General features: G+C 45.3%; 1 protein-coding gene across 1 annotated transcript; it reads right to left on the reverse strand.

The window, feature by feature from the left end:
• Window positions 1–2,612: 2,612 nt before the first annotated feature.
• Window positions 2,613–15,193, reverse strand: RAMAC (RNA guanine-7 methyltransferase activating subunit). The gene is made up of 3 exons (XM_063925971.1): window positions 15,084–15,193; window positions 12,516–12,673; window positions 2,613–3,919 (listed from the first exon to the last, which is right to left on the reverse strand). The coding sequence occupies exons 1-3, from the start codon at window positions 15,111–15,113 to the stop codon at window positions 3,715–3,717; spliced, it is 393 nt and encodes a 130-aa protein (XP_063782041.1). The 5' UTR covers window positions 15,114–15,193; the 3' UTR covers window positions 2,613–3,714.
• Window positions 15,194–15,455: the final 262 nt, after the last annotated feature.

A 15,455-nucleotide genomic window follows, 5' to 3' on the forward strand; every position in this document is an offset into this window, starting at 1 on the left:
CCGCCCCCTCAGTGGCGGGCTTCTGTCCCGCTTTCTGTGTAAAAAAATGGCAGGGGTTTTTACATATATACAGTGCCAGACTGTATATATGTATTTTTATTGCCAAAAGGTACTTCAATTGCTGCCCAGTAGCGTCCGTCGCATTACACCGCACAGTAGCGTCCGTCGCATTACACCGCACAGTAGCGTCCGTCGCATTACACCGCACAGTAGCGTCCGTCGCATTACTCCGCACAGTAGCGTCCGTCGCATTACTCCGCACAGTAGCGTCCGTCGCATTACTCCGCACAGTAGCGTCCGTCACTTTACTCCGCACAGTAGCGTCCGTCGCATTACTCCGCACAGTAGCGTCCGTCACTTTACTCCGCACAGTAGCGTCCGTCACATTACTCAGCACTGTAACGTCCATCACATTACACCGCACAGTAGCGTCCGTCACATTACTCAGCACTGTAACGTCCGTCACATTACACAGCACAGTAGCGTCTGTCAAATTACTCCGCACAGTAGCATCCGTTACATTACACAACACAGTAGGGTCCGTCGCACAGTAGCATCAGTCACATTACACCGCACAGTAGCGTCCGTCACATTACACCGCACAGTAGCGTCCGTCACATTACACCGCACAGTAGCGTCCGTCACATTACACCGCACAGTAGCGTCCGTCACATTACACCGCACAGTAGCGTCAGTCACATTACACCGCACAGTAGCGTCCGTCACATTACACCGCACAGTAGCGTCCGTCACATTACACCGCACAGTAGCGTCCGTCACATTACACCGCACAGTAGCGTCCGTCACATTACACAGTAGGGGAGAGAGAGAAAGGGGGTGGGGGGGGGAGAGAGGAGGGTGAGAGAGTGAAGGGGGGGTGAGAGAGAGGAGGGCGAGAGAGTGAAGGGGGGGAGGAGGGTGAGAGAGTGAAGTGGGGGGGGGGGGGGAGGGTGAGAGAGTGAAGGGGGGGGGGGGTGAGAGAGGGGAGAGAGACCTTCTCTGGCATGGTCCCAGCTCCCTGTCCCTCCTGCAGCTCTCTGCCTTCGTGTCCCACAGCAGGTCATCTCCTTATGTTCCCTTCCCCCAGACCCCTCTAACCTGTGTCTAGTCAGTGTGAGCCACGGGAGTGGAGGACCGTCATCATGGAGCTGCTGGGAGCCGCGGCGTGCGGCCAGACAGGCAGGAGAGGAGGGCTGGACGGAGGAGGCACATCACCGTGGAGCCGCTGAGATCTGGCGGGCGGGCGCGCGCTGTACAGTGAGTGAAGCTCCACTGACCGGCGCTCTACGCGGCTTGCAAAGCCCGTGTCGCGCCAGCGCTGGCCAGAGCACACGGGGAAGGCAGCTTCAGCGCTGCCTGCTGTATGTAGTAATAGCATCAGTGCCGAATGCACCGCTGCAGTGCTAATACAGCGCAGGCAGCGCTGAAGCTGCGGCACAGGCATGCAGTTGTGGGTCCAGGTGAATGGCGCCTCTCTCATGATTTGGGGGGAGCGAGTTGCCCCCTTGCCCCCCCCATTCCGACGCCCCTGGGCAACAATTTGTTCAGTGGCAGCACCCCCTATATAATTCAAATATCTGATATAGAATATAACTAGGGGTTTCTTTTGTTCTAATTTGGAACTTTTCTATAATATGCTAGTGCAGTAGTATCCCTTTCCCTGCTAACGTACAAATCGCTCCTTGATTACACAAGTTTTGTGGCTAATTAAAACCAGGTGAAATGCAGACGTCAAATCAACCAGCCACAGAACCAATGTAATTCACTAGTGTCCTGGTTTAAATTAGTGATGAGCGGATTCGGTTTTACTCGGTTCTCAAAACGGCATCTTATTGGCTCACGGATGTCACGTGTTTTGGATAGCCAATAAGATGCCGTTTTGAGAACCGAGTAAAACCGAGTAAAACCGAACCTCGCTCATCACTAGTTTAAATACCCCTTTCGCACAAGAATCACAGTTTTTTTTTATGTGACCACGCATCAGACCGAGATTTTTGTGTGAAAACATTGTACCCTGGATGAAGTCCAGTGTCCCTGGCTCTGCTCTTTACCAGGGTCGGGTCTGAGACATGGGAATGTGCTGGCTTTTAGACATGACAAATGCCAGGCTTGCATATCTGAAAGAGGCATTAGTGTTTGGGATTATGATCAGGCTAAAGTTTGGTGGGTTTGCTTTTGGATCGAGTGTGTATGTTAGGATAGGGGTTGGGCTAGTTTAGCCTTCCCAAATCCTAAGCACTACCCTGAATGTAACCCTTATGACTTAACAAAATGAGATTTTGTTCGGCAATGACAGGGAGCCACATTCTAGAGTTTGCTCTGGTTTCTAAGAATAACGGGTGATACAGTGGAAACTAATGCTCAAGAGCCTTCATTTTCATGAAATACAGTATATCTACTTTAAGCTTTGCTTACACATTCTATATAATACCTGGACAGTATTTCTGCATTTTATACTGCCTGAATGTGACACTTTCCCTGTATCGTACACACACTTATCTGCAGTAGATTTAGTGACTTCAGAGGGTGTAAAACATACATAATTGTAGCACAGTGGTTTTGAACATTTTTAATAAAATAAAACTTGAATCACAAATAAAACACAAGTAAACTAAAGCAAATCAGCTATCATTTTTAATTTTCAAAGTAGGTCATATCATTCCTATTACAAATTAGCATTTTCAACACATTTTATCTAGCACTCCTAAATCCATGTGTCACACTCAACCTCAATAGCACACACGTGTCTTGCAATATTGATTAGGAATTGGTCTGAATAGAAAAGGAACAATCATAATTATTAAATTAGGTTTCCAATAGGTAGCTATAATTTTAATATTTCACTGCACCTACGCATAGTTATAGATCATAAAACAATTAGGAGAAAAAAAAAAAGACATAGGCCTATATTCAATTAGCTGTGGTAATTGATTCGCCGGGGGGGCTTTTCAATTAGCCCAAATACCTGTCAACTATTGTGGATTATGCTTCAGGTGCCTCAGGCACACAATACATAATCCCTTATAAACATCCCTCAGAGCTCCGATGTAACAAATGGGTTCGGATACTTGTCCCAGAACCCATGTTTTATCGCATGAAAAACTGGACATTTTTCTCCTTAAAAAAAAAAAAAAACACAACAACACAGGCTTCAATTAGATAGCCTCAAAGGAATTCATTTTTCTGAAGAAAAATGATCGGGGCTAACTGAATTCTGGTCATAGGATTCTAAAGCAGCATCTAATACAACCCCACTATTTATCATACAGTATGTAGCTAGAGACCTCTAAAGCGTCCAATAACAGCTGGCAGCAAACGCCTGGGTAAACATAAGGCTTGTATTAGACAGGGATGTGTGGAAATTCAGATTTCTATCACAACCAAATTGAATGGAGATCTCTAAAAAAGGGAAGAAATTTAGGTAATTGCAACTCACAGCGTATTTAACCAACAATTAACGTTAGAGCAAATAAGTTTATAAAGTTCCCCAAAATGTTTGAGTCCAACTCTACTTATATTGCTATGCTGACATACTGTACATACACAACTCTGCTGGTAGCCACATTTCACCACAGCAATAAATAAACACATTGCAACACAAGGTACAGGTTACAAAAAATAATGTACTATGTAAACACTATATGAACGGTTTACACATATACAAGTGTGAAATATATAAAACAAAGCTGTTTGAATTGAATAATAGAAACAATATTAATAACTATCAGGGTAAAATCTGTGTTTGCCAGAATTATAGCCATGGGATCCTCCCTGTTGCTGATAAGAACGTTCTTGTCTGTGTTGGTTATAGCTGTTACCCCAACTTCTATTGCTATGCTGCTGGTTATACTGGTTATAGCTGTTATTGGACCAGTCCCGTCTTCTATCCCCGCCTCTTTGATGTCTATTATCTCGATACCTGAAGAAAAAAAAATTAAATTGAAACAATTCAAACAGGAAAATGTATTATGGCATCATACAACGTCATTACCTTGTTGACATCAAATGAAATATAAACAAAACATTTCTCATCAGTACAATTTTTACTGCATTTCATTGTATCTAGCAACACGTATATTTCAAGGGATTGTTGATTCAAGAACTTCATTTTTCCTCATTACAAAATCCAGTTACAAGTGGTGGGAACACAAACAATAAGAAACACCTAGGTAAAAGGGTAACAGCGAATACATTGAAAACAATAGCGTTCATACAGTCTGACTTATACATTAATACTCCATAGACTGGTATAAAATGCTGGACTGATTGCATACAAGTATGTCTAGGAATGGCTGCAAGAAGAGATCTCAGCGACTCTGAAACAGGTATAATTATTGTGTATATATGGCAGGAGCTTTGCGTACAAAGGGCCTCATTTACAGGTGTACGTAAACCCAATGGTTTATGTACAAATCTGATTATGTGGGGTCTGCAATATCGCTCACAGCACCTGTCATTTGGGCGGCGGAGCGGGCACGGCACCCACAACCGTTCTACAAAACAGGGGCACCTCCCCATTTTGTGGGCATGAGAGATCCAGGGTCTATGTTATCAGACACAGATTTACTGGACCTAAGTGTCCGGATCCGCCAACCAGAGTTAACTTCTGCTTAAACAAGCTGACCGCTGCGTAAAAACTTTGTGAATCGCGACCAATGGTCTCGATCGTGATCAGAGGATGCATCCTCAGACACAGCACTCTGATCTCGCAAATACATGCAGGTGGCGCCTATCTCCTACAGACACCACCTGCTGTATTTGCATTTTAATTACATGGAATTGCAAAGCCAGTTCCTTGCAGCTGTGCAATTCCTTAAGTCCAATGACAGCATGGCTTGCTCATGTTTCATCATGAGCTATGGTGTCTAAGGTGGTGTCAAAATGGCACTCGTAAGGAAAAAAAAAAAAAAAACATCAAAGGGCAAAACTTGGTAGAACAGCATGATAGGCATGCACTAATTGGAAGTGCAAGCCAATACAGATGAGCCACTGCAGACGTACACCTGTGGCACAGCCAGTTTCATCATCAATTATCAGATGATGACTCCACATAACAGGATGTCATAGTTAGGTTGCAGTGATTAGACCACGAATCACACACAGGGCAAAGTAAGTTTGAGTTCAGTGGTACAAAGATTACCGGCAATGGACTGTCATGCGGTGCAAGAGGAGATGTTCAGTTAATTCATTTGTTGCCATGTTCTTGGCAAGCAAACGAGTGAACGTGTGGCACCAATATGGAGAACTTTACTGCCCTGAAGGTTTGCTTCTAATAACAAAAGGTGATGGTTTTGTACTGTTGTAAGGGTCATTTTCCTGCCATAGGGTAGCTCAGTTAGAATTGCTACCTCATAGCATTGGAGTCATGGCATTGATTTCAACTAGGGCACTATCCACATGCTGTTTGTATGTTCTCTGTGTGTTGTGCAAGTTTCATCCACATGCTCCGATTTCTTTCCGCACTCCAAAAACATACTAGTTGGTTAACAGTCTTCTGGTAAAATGGGACCATAGGAAGGGGATGTAGTAGGGAATTTAGGGGCAAATGTATTAAGCCTGGAGAAGGGATAAAGAAGTGATAAATCGGTGATAACGCACCAGCCAATCATTACGGATTTAAAAAATGACAGGTAGGAGCTGACAGGCTGGTGAGTTATCACCTTGCACTTATCACCGCTTTATCACTTCTCCAGGCTTAATACATCTGCCCCCATGTTTGTAAACTCCACTGTGGGCGGGGACTTTTCTGAACAATTATTCTCTGTACATAATATGAATGATGCCATAAATAATATCAATGGCCTGGGTACACTAATTTCTGCAGTTCTTAAGCTGTGTACACACTGGCAGATATATTGTGGGTGCATCAGCGGATGTGTATACCCGATATATATCTGTGAACGACGTTGTTCACAGACATACTGCGTCAGCCTAGCTGTATCAGTGCATCGTGTTGTATGGACGGGGGTCTGCACACTTGCTGCAGAGACCACCGGTGACTGACATCACAACTGGGTGGGAACATGTAAATGTTCAACTAGTTGGTTGGAACAGAAAAAAATCTGGTGATGTATGAGAGCGTATTACAATCTACCATTTCCTGCCAAACACTGTTGTTCAAAATGGTTAAATCAGTTTAATTATTTGTCTGAATGACCATTTCTGGACAGTTTTCTGCCATTTGGCACAAATAGGTGATTACCAGATTTTCTTTCAAACCAGCCAACTAATTGGATGTTGGACAGCTAATCTAATGGGCCCTACACATTAGGCGATAACACTGAACGATATGAACGTTCTCGTTCATTAATGAACGAGAACTCGTTCATATCGTTCAGTGTGTAGGCACCAACGATGAACGATGCGCAGCCCCGCTCTCGTTCATCGTTGGTGCCGGGTCGCTTATGCATGCAGGCCAATATGGACAATCTCGTCCATATTAGCATGCAGTGCTATGGAGCCGGGTGACAGGGGGAGTGAAGAAACTTCACTTCCCCCCCGTCGCTGCCTGGTCACCCGTCTGCCGTATCGGCCGTCGGGCAGCTCAGCGGCGGGTCGTCTAATGTGTAGGGGGCATTAAAGTGTATGGCCAGTTTAACTGTACTGTGTGGTAATTTTCATCTCATAATACTGCATTTTTCCTGATAGGATAAGAGTCTTCCAGGATATCAATGCCTCCATCCACTATGGTTTCATAAGCATGACCCTATGTTATGGGTTTTATAGTCACCAGATATAAACCCAATCTATGGATTATTTTGGAACAAGGTCTGAAACAGCACATTCCACTACTATCAACTGAAGGACTTTTTCCCAAAAATTGGTAGAGCACAGATTCTGCATAGTTCCAGACATTGGTGGGCTTGGTACCAGGGAAGATACTAACTGTACTGGTGACACAAGTTGACCCAACAACCTAATAAGTATATTGGCATTTCCATTTCACTATTTTATCCGCTACCTGTATATACCCAACAAGGTTAGTCTTCAGGAGGATAAAATTCCCTGTTCTGTCTAACCTTGACTTTTATTACACTTCTGTAAAAGTATTTGTCCCCCCCCTCCCCTTTACTTGAAACTAACTATTCCCTGCAGTATTTAGTAGTGATGAGCGAGTTCGGTTCCTCGGAATCCGAACCCCCCCGAACTTCACCCATTTTACACGGGTCCGAGGCATACTTGGATACTCCAGTATTGCTCGGTTAACCCAAGCGCGCCCGAACGTCATCATCCCGCTGTCGGATTCTCGCGAGATTCGGATTCTATATAAGGAGCCGCGCGTCGCCGCCATTTTTCACTCGTGCATTGGAAATGATAGTGATAGGACGTGGCTGGCGTCCTCTCACTTTGTTTCAGAACTTTCAGGGGGCTGCAAATATCTTTATTCTGGGGACCAGCAGTATTATAGGAGGAGTACAGTGCAGAGTTTTGCTGACCAGTGACCACCAGTATTATACGTTCTCTGCCTGAAAAACGCTCCATATCTGTGCTCAGTGTGCTGCTTATATCTGTACTCACACTGCTTTATTGTGGGGACTGGGGACCAGCAGTATTATATAGGAAGAGTACAGTGCAGAGTTTTGCTGACCAGTGACCACCAGTGTTATACGTTCTCTGCCTGAAAAACGCTCCGTATCTGTGCTGCATTGTAGTATATAGTAGGAGTACAGTGCATAATTTTGCTGACCACCAGTATATAATATATAGGAGCACGGTACAGAAGGCCACTGCTCTACCTACCTCTGTGTCGTCAAGTATACTATCCATCCATACCTGTGGTGCATTTCAGTTTTGCACAGTTTGCTGACCACCAGTATATAATATATAGCAGTACGGTACAGTAAGCCACTGCTCTACCTACCTCTGTGTCGTCAAGTATACTATCCATCCATACCTGTGGTGCATTTCAGTTGTGCGCAGTATATATAGTAGTAGGCCATTGCTATTGATACTGGCATATAATTCCACACATTAAAAAATGGAGAACAAAAATGTGGAGGGTAAAATAGGGAAAGATCAAGATCCACTTCCACCTCGTGCTGAAGCTGCTGCCACTAGTCATGGCCGAGACGATGAAATGCCATCAACGTCGTCTGCCAAGGCCGATGCCCAATGTCATAGTAGAGGGCATGTAAAATCCAAACACAAAAGTTCAGTAAAATGACCCAAAAATCAAAATTAAAAGCGTCTGAGGAGAAGCGTAAACTTGCCAATATGCCATTTACGACACGGAGTGGCAAGGAACGGCTGAGGCCCTGGCCTATGTTCATGGCTAGTGGTTCACCTTCACATGAGGATGGAAGCACTCATCCTCTCGCTAGAAAAATGAAAAGCCTTAAGCTGGCAAAAGCACAGCAAAGAACTGTGCGTTCTTCTAAATCACAAATCCCCAAGGAGAGTCCAATTGTGTCGGCTGCGATGCCTGACCTTCCCAACACTGGACGGGAAGAGGTGGCGCCTTCCATCATTTGCACGCCCCCTGCAAGTGCTGGAAGGAGCACCCGCAGTCCAGTTCCTGATAGTCAAACTGAAGAGGTTACTGTTGAAGTACACCAGGATGAGGATATGGGTGTTTCTGGCGCTGAGGAGGAAATTGACAAGGAGGATTCTGATGGTGAGGTGGTTTGTTTAGGTCAGGCACCCGGGGAGACACCTGTTGTCCGTGGGATGAATATGGCCATTGACATGCCTGGTCAAATTACAAAAAAAAAAATAAAATAAAAAATCACCTCTTCGGTGTGGAATTATTTTAACACAAATGCTGACAACAGGTGTCAAGCCGTGTGTTGCCTTTGTCAAGCTGTAATAAGTAGGGGTAAGGACGTTAACCACCTCGGAACATCCTCCCTTATACGTCACCTGCAGCGCATTCATCATAAGTCAGTGACAAGTTCAAAAACTTTGGATGACAGCGGAAGCAGTCCACTGACCACTAAATCCCTTCCTCTTGTAACCAAGCTCCTGCAAACCACACCACCAACTCCCTCAGTGTCAATTTCCTCCTTACACAGGAAAGCCAATAGTCCTGCAGGCCATGTCACTGTCAAGTCTGACGAGTCTTTTTGTATTTCGTGATGGTCAGCGCGCTCTAAGGGGGTATGAGGGGCGATTGTAAGGGTTGAGATACTGCAGAGTAAGAGTAGTGGCTAAATGAATTATTGTGTCAGCTCTGTACCTCTGATGGTGGGTATTGTGTTAATGATCAGCCAGAGGTGGATTATGTTTGGATGCTTTATTGTAAAATTAGAAAACCGGGTCAGTGCCCTGATTGTAATAATGTTTGGTCCTTGTCCCAGGGTTTCTTCACCACTGTCAGGTGTGTCCTGCAGACTACCCTTTGCAAGGTATATCCTCCTAGTGGTATACCTGTGAGACCCCAGCTCAGGTAAAGTCTGACGAGTCCTCTCCTGCCTGGGATTCCTCAGATGCATCCTTGAGTGTAACGCCTACTGCTGCTGTTGTTACTGCTGGGAGTCGATCGTCATCCCAGAGGGGAAGTCGGAAGACCACTTGTACTACTTCCAGTAAGCAATTGACTGTCCAACAGTCCTTTGCGAGGAAGATGAAATATCACAGAAGTCATCCTGCTGCAAAGCGGATAACTGAGGCCTTGGCAGCCTGGGCGGTGAGAAACGTGTTTCCGTTATCCACCGTTAATTCACAGTCAACTACAGACTTGATTGAGGTACTCTGTCCCCGGTACCAAATACCATCTAGGTTCCATTTCTCTAGGCAGACGATACCGAAAATGTACACAGACCTCAGAAAAAGAGTCACCAGGGTCCTAAAAAATGCAGTTGTACCCAATGTCCACTTAACCACGGACATGTGGACAAGTGGAGCAGGGCAGACTCAGGACTATATGACTGTGACAGCCCACTGGGTATATTTATTGCCTCCCGCAGCAAGAACAGCAGCGGCGGCACCAGTAGCAGCATCTCGCAAACGCCAACTCGTTCCTAGGCAGGCTACGCTTTGTATCACCGCTTTCCAGAAGAGGCACACAGCTGACAACCTCTTACAGAAACTGAGGAACATCATCGCAGAATGGCTTACCCCAAATGGACTCTCCTGGGGATTTGTGACATCGGACAACGCCAGCAATATTGTGCGTGCATTACATCTGGGCAAATTCCAGCACGTCCCATGTTTTGCACACACATTGAATTTGGTGGTGCAGAATTATTTAAAAAACGACAGGGGCGTGCAAGAGATGCTGTCGGTGGCCCGAAGAATTGCGGGCCACTTTCAGCATTCAGCCACCGCGTGCCGAAGACTGCAGCACCAGCAAACAGTCCTGAACCTGCCCTGCCATCATCTGAAGCAAGAGGTAGTAACGAGGTGGAATTCAACCCTCTATATGCTTCAGAGGATGGAGGAGTAGCAAAAGGCCATTCAAGCCTATACATCTGCCTACGATATAGGCAAAGGAGGGGGAATGCACCTGACTCAAGCGCAGTGGAGAATGATTTCAACGTTGTGCAAGGTTCTGCAACCCTTTGAACTTGCCACACGTGAAGTCAGTTCAGACACTGCCAGCCTGAGTCAGGTCATTCCCCTCATCAGGCTTTTGCAGAAGAAGCTGGAGACATTGAAGGAGGAGCTAAAACAGAGCGATTCCGCTAGGCATGTGGGACTTGTGGATGGAGCCCTTAATTCGCTTAACCAGGATTCACGGGTGGTCAATCTGTTGAATCAGAGCACTACATTTTGGCCACGGTGCTCGATCCTAGATTTAAAACCTACGTTGTATCTCTCTTTCTGGCAGACACAAGTCTGCAGAGGTTCAAAGACCTGCTGGTGAGAAAATTGTCAAGTCAAGCGGAACGTGACCCGTCAACAGCTCCTCCTTCACATTCTCCCGCAACTGGGGGTGCGAGGAAAAATCTAAGAATTCCAAGCCCACCCGCTGGCGGTGATGCAGGGCAGTCTGGAGCGAGTGCTGACATCTGGTCCGGACTAAAGGACCTGCCAACGATTACTGACATGTCGTCTACTGTCGCTGCATATGATTCTCTCGCCATTGAAAGAATGGTGGAGGATTATATGAGTGACCGCATCCAAGTAGGCACGTCAGACAGTCCGTACGTATACTGGCAGGAAAAAGAGGCAATTTGGAGGCCCTTGCAGAAACTGGCTTTATTTTACCCGAGTTGCCCACCCTCCAGTGTGTACTCCGAAAGAGTGTTTAGTGCAGCCGCTCACCTTGCCAGCAATCGGCGTACGAGGTTACTTCCAGAAAATGTGGAGAAGATGATGTTCATCAAAATTAATTAGAATCAATTCCTCCGTGGAGACATTCACCAGCAAATGCCTCCAGAAAGTACACAGGGACCTGAGATGGTGGATTCCAGTAGGGACGAATTACTAATCTGCGAGGAGGGGGATGTACACAGTGAAAGGGGTGAGGAATCGGACGATGAGGAGGAGGTGGACATCTTGCCTCTGTAGAGCCAGTTTGTGCAAGGAGAGATTGATTGCTTCTTTTTTGGTGGGGGCCCAAACCAACCAGTCATTTCAGTCACAGTTGTGTGGCAGACCCTGTCGCTGAAATGATGGGTTTGTTAAAGTGTGCATGTCCTGTTTATACAACATAAGGGTGGGTGGGAGGGCCCAAGGACAATTCCATCTTGCACCTCTTTTTTCTTTCATTTTTCTTTGCATCATGTGCTGTTTGGGGACTATTTTTTTGAAGTGCCATTCTGCCTGACACTGCAGTGCCACTCCTAGATGGGCCAGGTGTTTGTGTCGGCCACTTGGGTCGCTTAGCTTAGTCATCCAGCGACCTCGGTGCAAATTTTAGGACTAAAAATAATATTGTGAGGTGTTCAGAATAGACTGAAAATGAGTGGAAATTATGGTTATTGAGGTTAATAATACTATGGGATCAAAATGACCCCCAAATTCTATGATTTAAGCTGTTTTTGAGGGGTTTTTGTAAAAAAACATCCAAATCACACCCGAATCCGACAAAAAAATTTCAGGGAGGTTTTGCCAAAACGCGTCCGAATCCAAAACACGGCCGCGGAACCGAATCCAAAACACAAAACCCGAAAAATGTTCGGTGCACATCACTAGTATTTAGACACATGGAAAGGATACCAATATAAAGTGCAGAAATGGAAAAGCCTAACATGTCTGTTATAAGTGCTGCAACATCACAGGTCACTCCCCTTTGCGAGCGAGCGCGTGTGTGCGTGCGTGTGTGTGTGTGTGACTTCACAGGCACTGAATAAGCATTATAGTAGTGCAGAAGCTTTACTTCTCAGTGATTACCAAGTAAAAACAAAAGAGACTTGCACTATTAAAATGGCATACATAATAAAATGTATAACTAGATATATACTGGTTTTTTTTTTATATTGGTTAAGATGGTTTATGTTTAGTACTCATTCACTGTAGAAGGCTGCTTTCATATGGAAGCGACATGGTTACAAAAGGTATCTAGTTTGGGGAGAAGGAATCAACAATACACAAAGTTTTCCATGTAAATTACACAAAGTAATGTCAAGTACCTATCTTGATTTCTTTGGTTTCCCACCCTCCAGTCTTCAACAATTGGAGGCTGGCTTTCTGGTTTTCTCAGATATTCTTGGTACGCTTCATCCTTTTCTGTGAAGCGATAAGCAAACATCTCCTCATACTTCTGTTTAATATCAGATGGCTCCATCACCTTAACAATATAAAACAAGACAACATGGATTTTTTTTTTTTTTTTTAAATATATTTTTAAAGAAACATTAACAGTTACACTTCACTAAATCTGCAAACTGTCATTACATAGTGACACAGACAGAGAGAGAGCTCTGCTCACAAGAGCTTACATTCTAGAGGCGCTGTAGTTAGTCACAAAGGGGGAGTGGTGAGCTAAGATGGGTACTGTAAGGCCGTGTACACACGGTGAGATTCGGACTTAACCGATTCTCACTGTGCGACGGGGGGCCGGGTCAGCACTTAGCCAGTATCGCAAGCACATAATAAGTGTGCTTGCGATCCTGGTTCTGTGCGATTTTGGCTAAGTGTCAATCCTGACTATCTCTTCTATAGAGATAGTCAGGATTGACTTGCCTGCACAGCCTATATTTTCGGCCGATGCCGACCGCGCGGGGTAGCGCATCGGATCGGGATCGCAAGGTGACTGTCACCTTGCGATCTGCACAATCTTTTCTTCCGATTCTGACTATATAGTCAGAATCGGAAGAAAAGATCTTACCGTGTGTACACACCTTAACAGCTGGAGAGTTAGGATGAGACGTTGTACATTTAGCTCAAGAGGCGAGTCCTGTGGGCATGTTTGAAGACAGGGAGACTGGTTGAAACTCGAGTGTGGGCGGGCACAGGAGAAATCCTGGAGTCAGGTGAGGGAAAAGATGAGACAGCAGTCATTGGTAGAGTGAAAAGGGTGGGAGGGAGTGTGAATGGGGATGAGGCTAGAGATGTATGAATGGGTGGAGTGGTTGAAAACTGAAGGTAAGTGAGAAGATTTTAAATGTAATTCTGAGAGATACAGGGATGCTAGTGGTTCCACTGGCAGTGGGTGGAAGATAGGTAGGCCATTAAGGAGTGGATAACAGTAATCAAGTCGAAAACTAATAAGGACATGGATAATGTTTTTAGTGGGTCCTAGGGTTAGAAAGGGGAGAATTCTGGCAATACTGTGGTGATGGAAACAAGTGGGAGCGTGACTTGATGTGGGGAGAGAAAGAAAGAGTAAAGGGTGACAACTAGACCTGGCGTTTTGTACCAAATCCATGCAGGCAAACACAATATACTGCTGCTGCTCAGCATTTCTAAAATTAAGCATCTGTACACTAGAGTGGTTTTACACATAAGCCAAAATCATAAGCACACAGTCCATATCTCAAGAAAAATTAGTCAAAATTGGTGGTGCTGGGCTCCAGGGAGTTCAGGGAAAATCGCAATGTGAAAATCGGGCATAGCAAAGATCTCACCGTGTGTACACACCATTACTCTTAAAGCCAGAACAAATGGGAGTCCTTAAATTGACACTCCGGAACATTATCTAGATGTGTGTTGATAAGGATTCTACTTTTCAGGTGTAAGAAGGAGATGGCACTTATCCAAATGCAACCACTCACGTTCTCAAACAATTCCCAGCCTCCTCATCATTTGGGTACTTGCTAGTTCAGTGTTACACACCTGATTAAAGATCCTGTCTTAGGTCTTCTGCACCTCTACAGTACTAGCTCTTCTATGGAGTAGATAACCCCCTAGAATAACCAGTGGACAGAGTGGCTCCTCCGCTCCCATATAACAATTACCATATTTTTTCCTCCATTATTTATTTACTTACAGTGACTCTCACAAAGCCCACAGCCCAAATAACAGACCCTGCTTGTCAGCTTTACCCAACCCTATTAGCGTCACCACCTTCAAAACTATAATAGAAGCAGACTCCTAACATTGTCAGTGAAGGTTTTTTTTTTATTTAACTTATGACATTTAACCCTCCACACAAAAAAAATACACATTTTTATGAGCTGTGCAAACCTGATGATTTCATGTGCGTCTGTAAAGTGCTTTCAGACATGCATCAAAAGCCCAGGTTTCTGCATGTGAACGCAAATAAACCCGGGATTTTGATATGTCTGAATGCAAAAGACCCAGGCTGGGTCCCGAGTTTGCGATCCTTCTCCAAACCAGGGTCATGGAGCTCAGACATGGGAATTTGCCGGGACGTCCAGGTCCTTTGCACGAAGGCAACATAGACACAACCGTGCGATCATGGGGACTACAGATTGCTGTAACTAAATTTCATGAGCGATACAAGACACGGAAAGTATGCACAGCCCCAATGGCCAATACACCAGCTCATTTAGAAAGTCAGCTGACGCAGGAAGCAACACGTCCTCCTAGCTTTGGCCTTAGATCTCAGTTAATTATGTGGCAATAAATCAGTACCGAAGACTCAAAGGTAGCTGGAAACGCGCTGTAGGTAATGCCGATATGCATGGAATCAGGTACAGGCAGCTACACGGTGTGAAGACATGCATGTACAAGCACCAGGCCGCCTGTACCCACAGAGGTCAGTATAATACCGGTGCAGATTCATGAGCACTCACCGGAACCTCAGACAACGACGGGTCACTCATCACAGCTGAAATGTTAAAGCAGCAGCCACGGAGTAGTCGGCGCAGCTTAATGACGTCATTCACTCTGGCTTTAAATCACATGACCTGCTGGGAGTCAGTATGGGAGTACGGTTGAAGCTAGATCCAAGTGGGCTAAGGGGGAGTACTGTATGTCAGGTCACTCACGATGAATGGTGATGCATAGGGGACAGAGGAGAGTTCTAATGCTGCATGATGCGTGTGGGTTGTGGTGTTGCAATGCTGCGAACAACACAGGAGCAGCTATAAAGCAGCAGTGGTCTCTACCACTCTCCAGCATCATAGAAGGCTTGGTGCTCCAGCGCTGCCTGAAAGCGTCACGTG

Source organism: Pseudophryne corroboree, chromosome 6 (assembly GCF_028390025.1).
Source record: "Pseudophryne corroboree isolate aPseCor3 chromosome 6, aPseCor3.hap2, whole genome shotgun sequence".
NCBI classification, from domain to species: domain Eukaryota; kingdom Metazoa; phylum Chordata; class Amphibia; order Anura; family Myobatrachidae; genus Pseudophryne; species Pseudophryne corroboree.

Excerpts from the sequence above, each read along its gene's own strand:
- RAMAC (XM_063925971.1), bottom strand. The coding sequence starts at position 15,113 with ATGAGTGACCCGTCGTTGTCTGAGGTTCCG. Across the intron at positions 12,674-15,083 it reads CGTCGTTGTCTGAGGTTCCG|GTGATGGAGCCATCTGATAT; the intron begins GTGAGTGCTCAT and ends TATATTGTTAAG. Across the intron at positions 3,920-12,515 it reads AACCAAAGAAATCAAGATAG|GTATCGAGATAATAGACATC; the intron begins GTACTTGACATT and ends TTTTTTCTTCAG.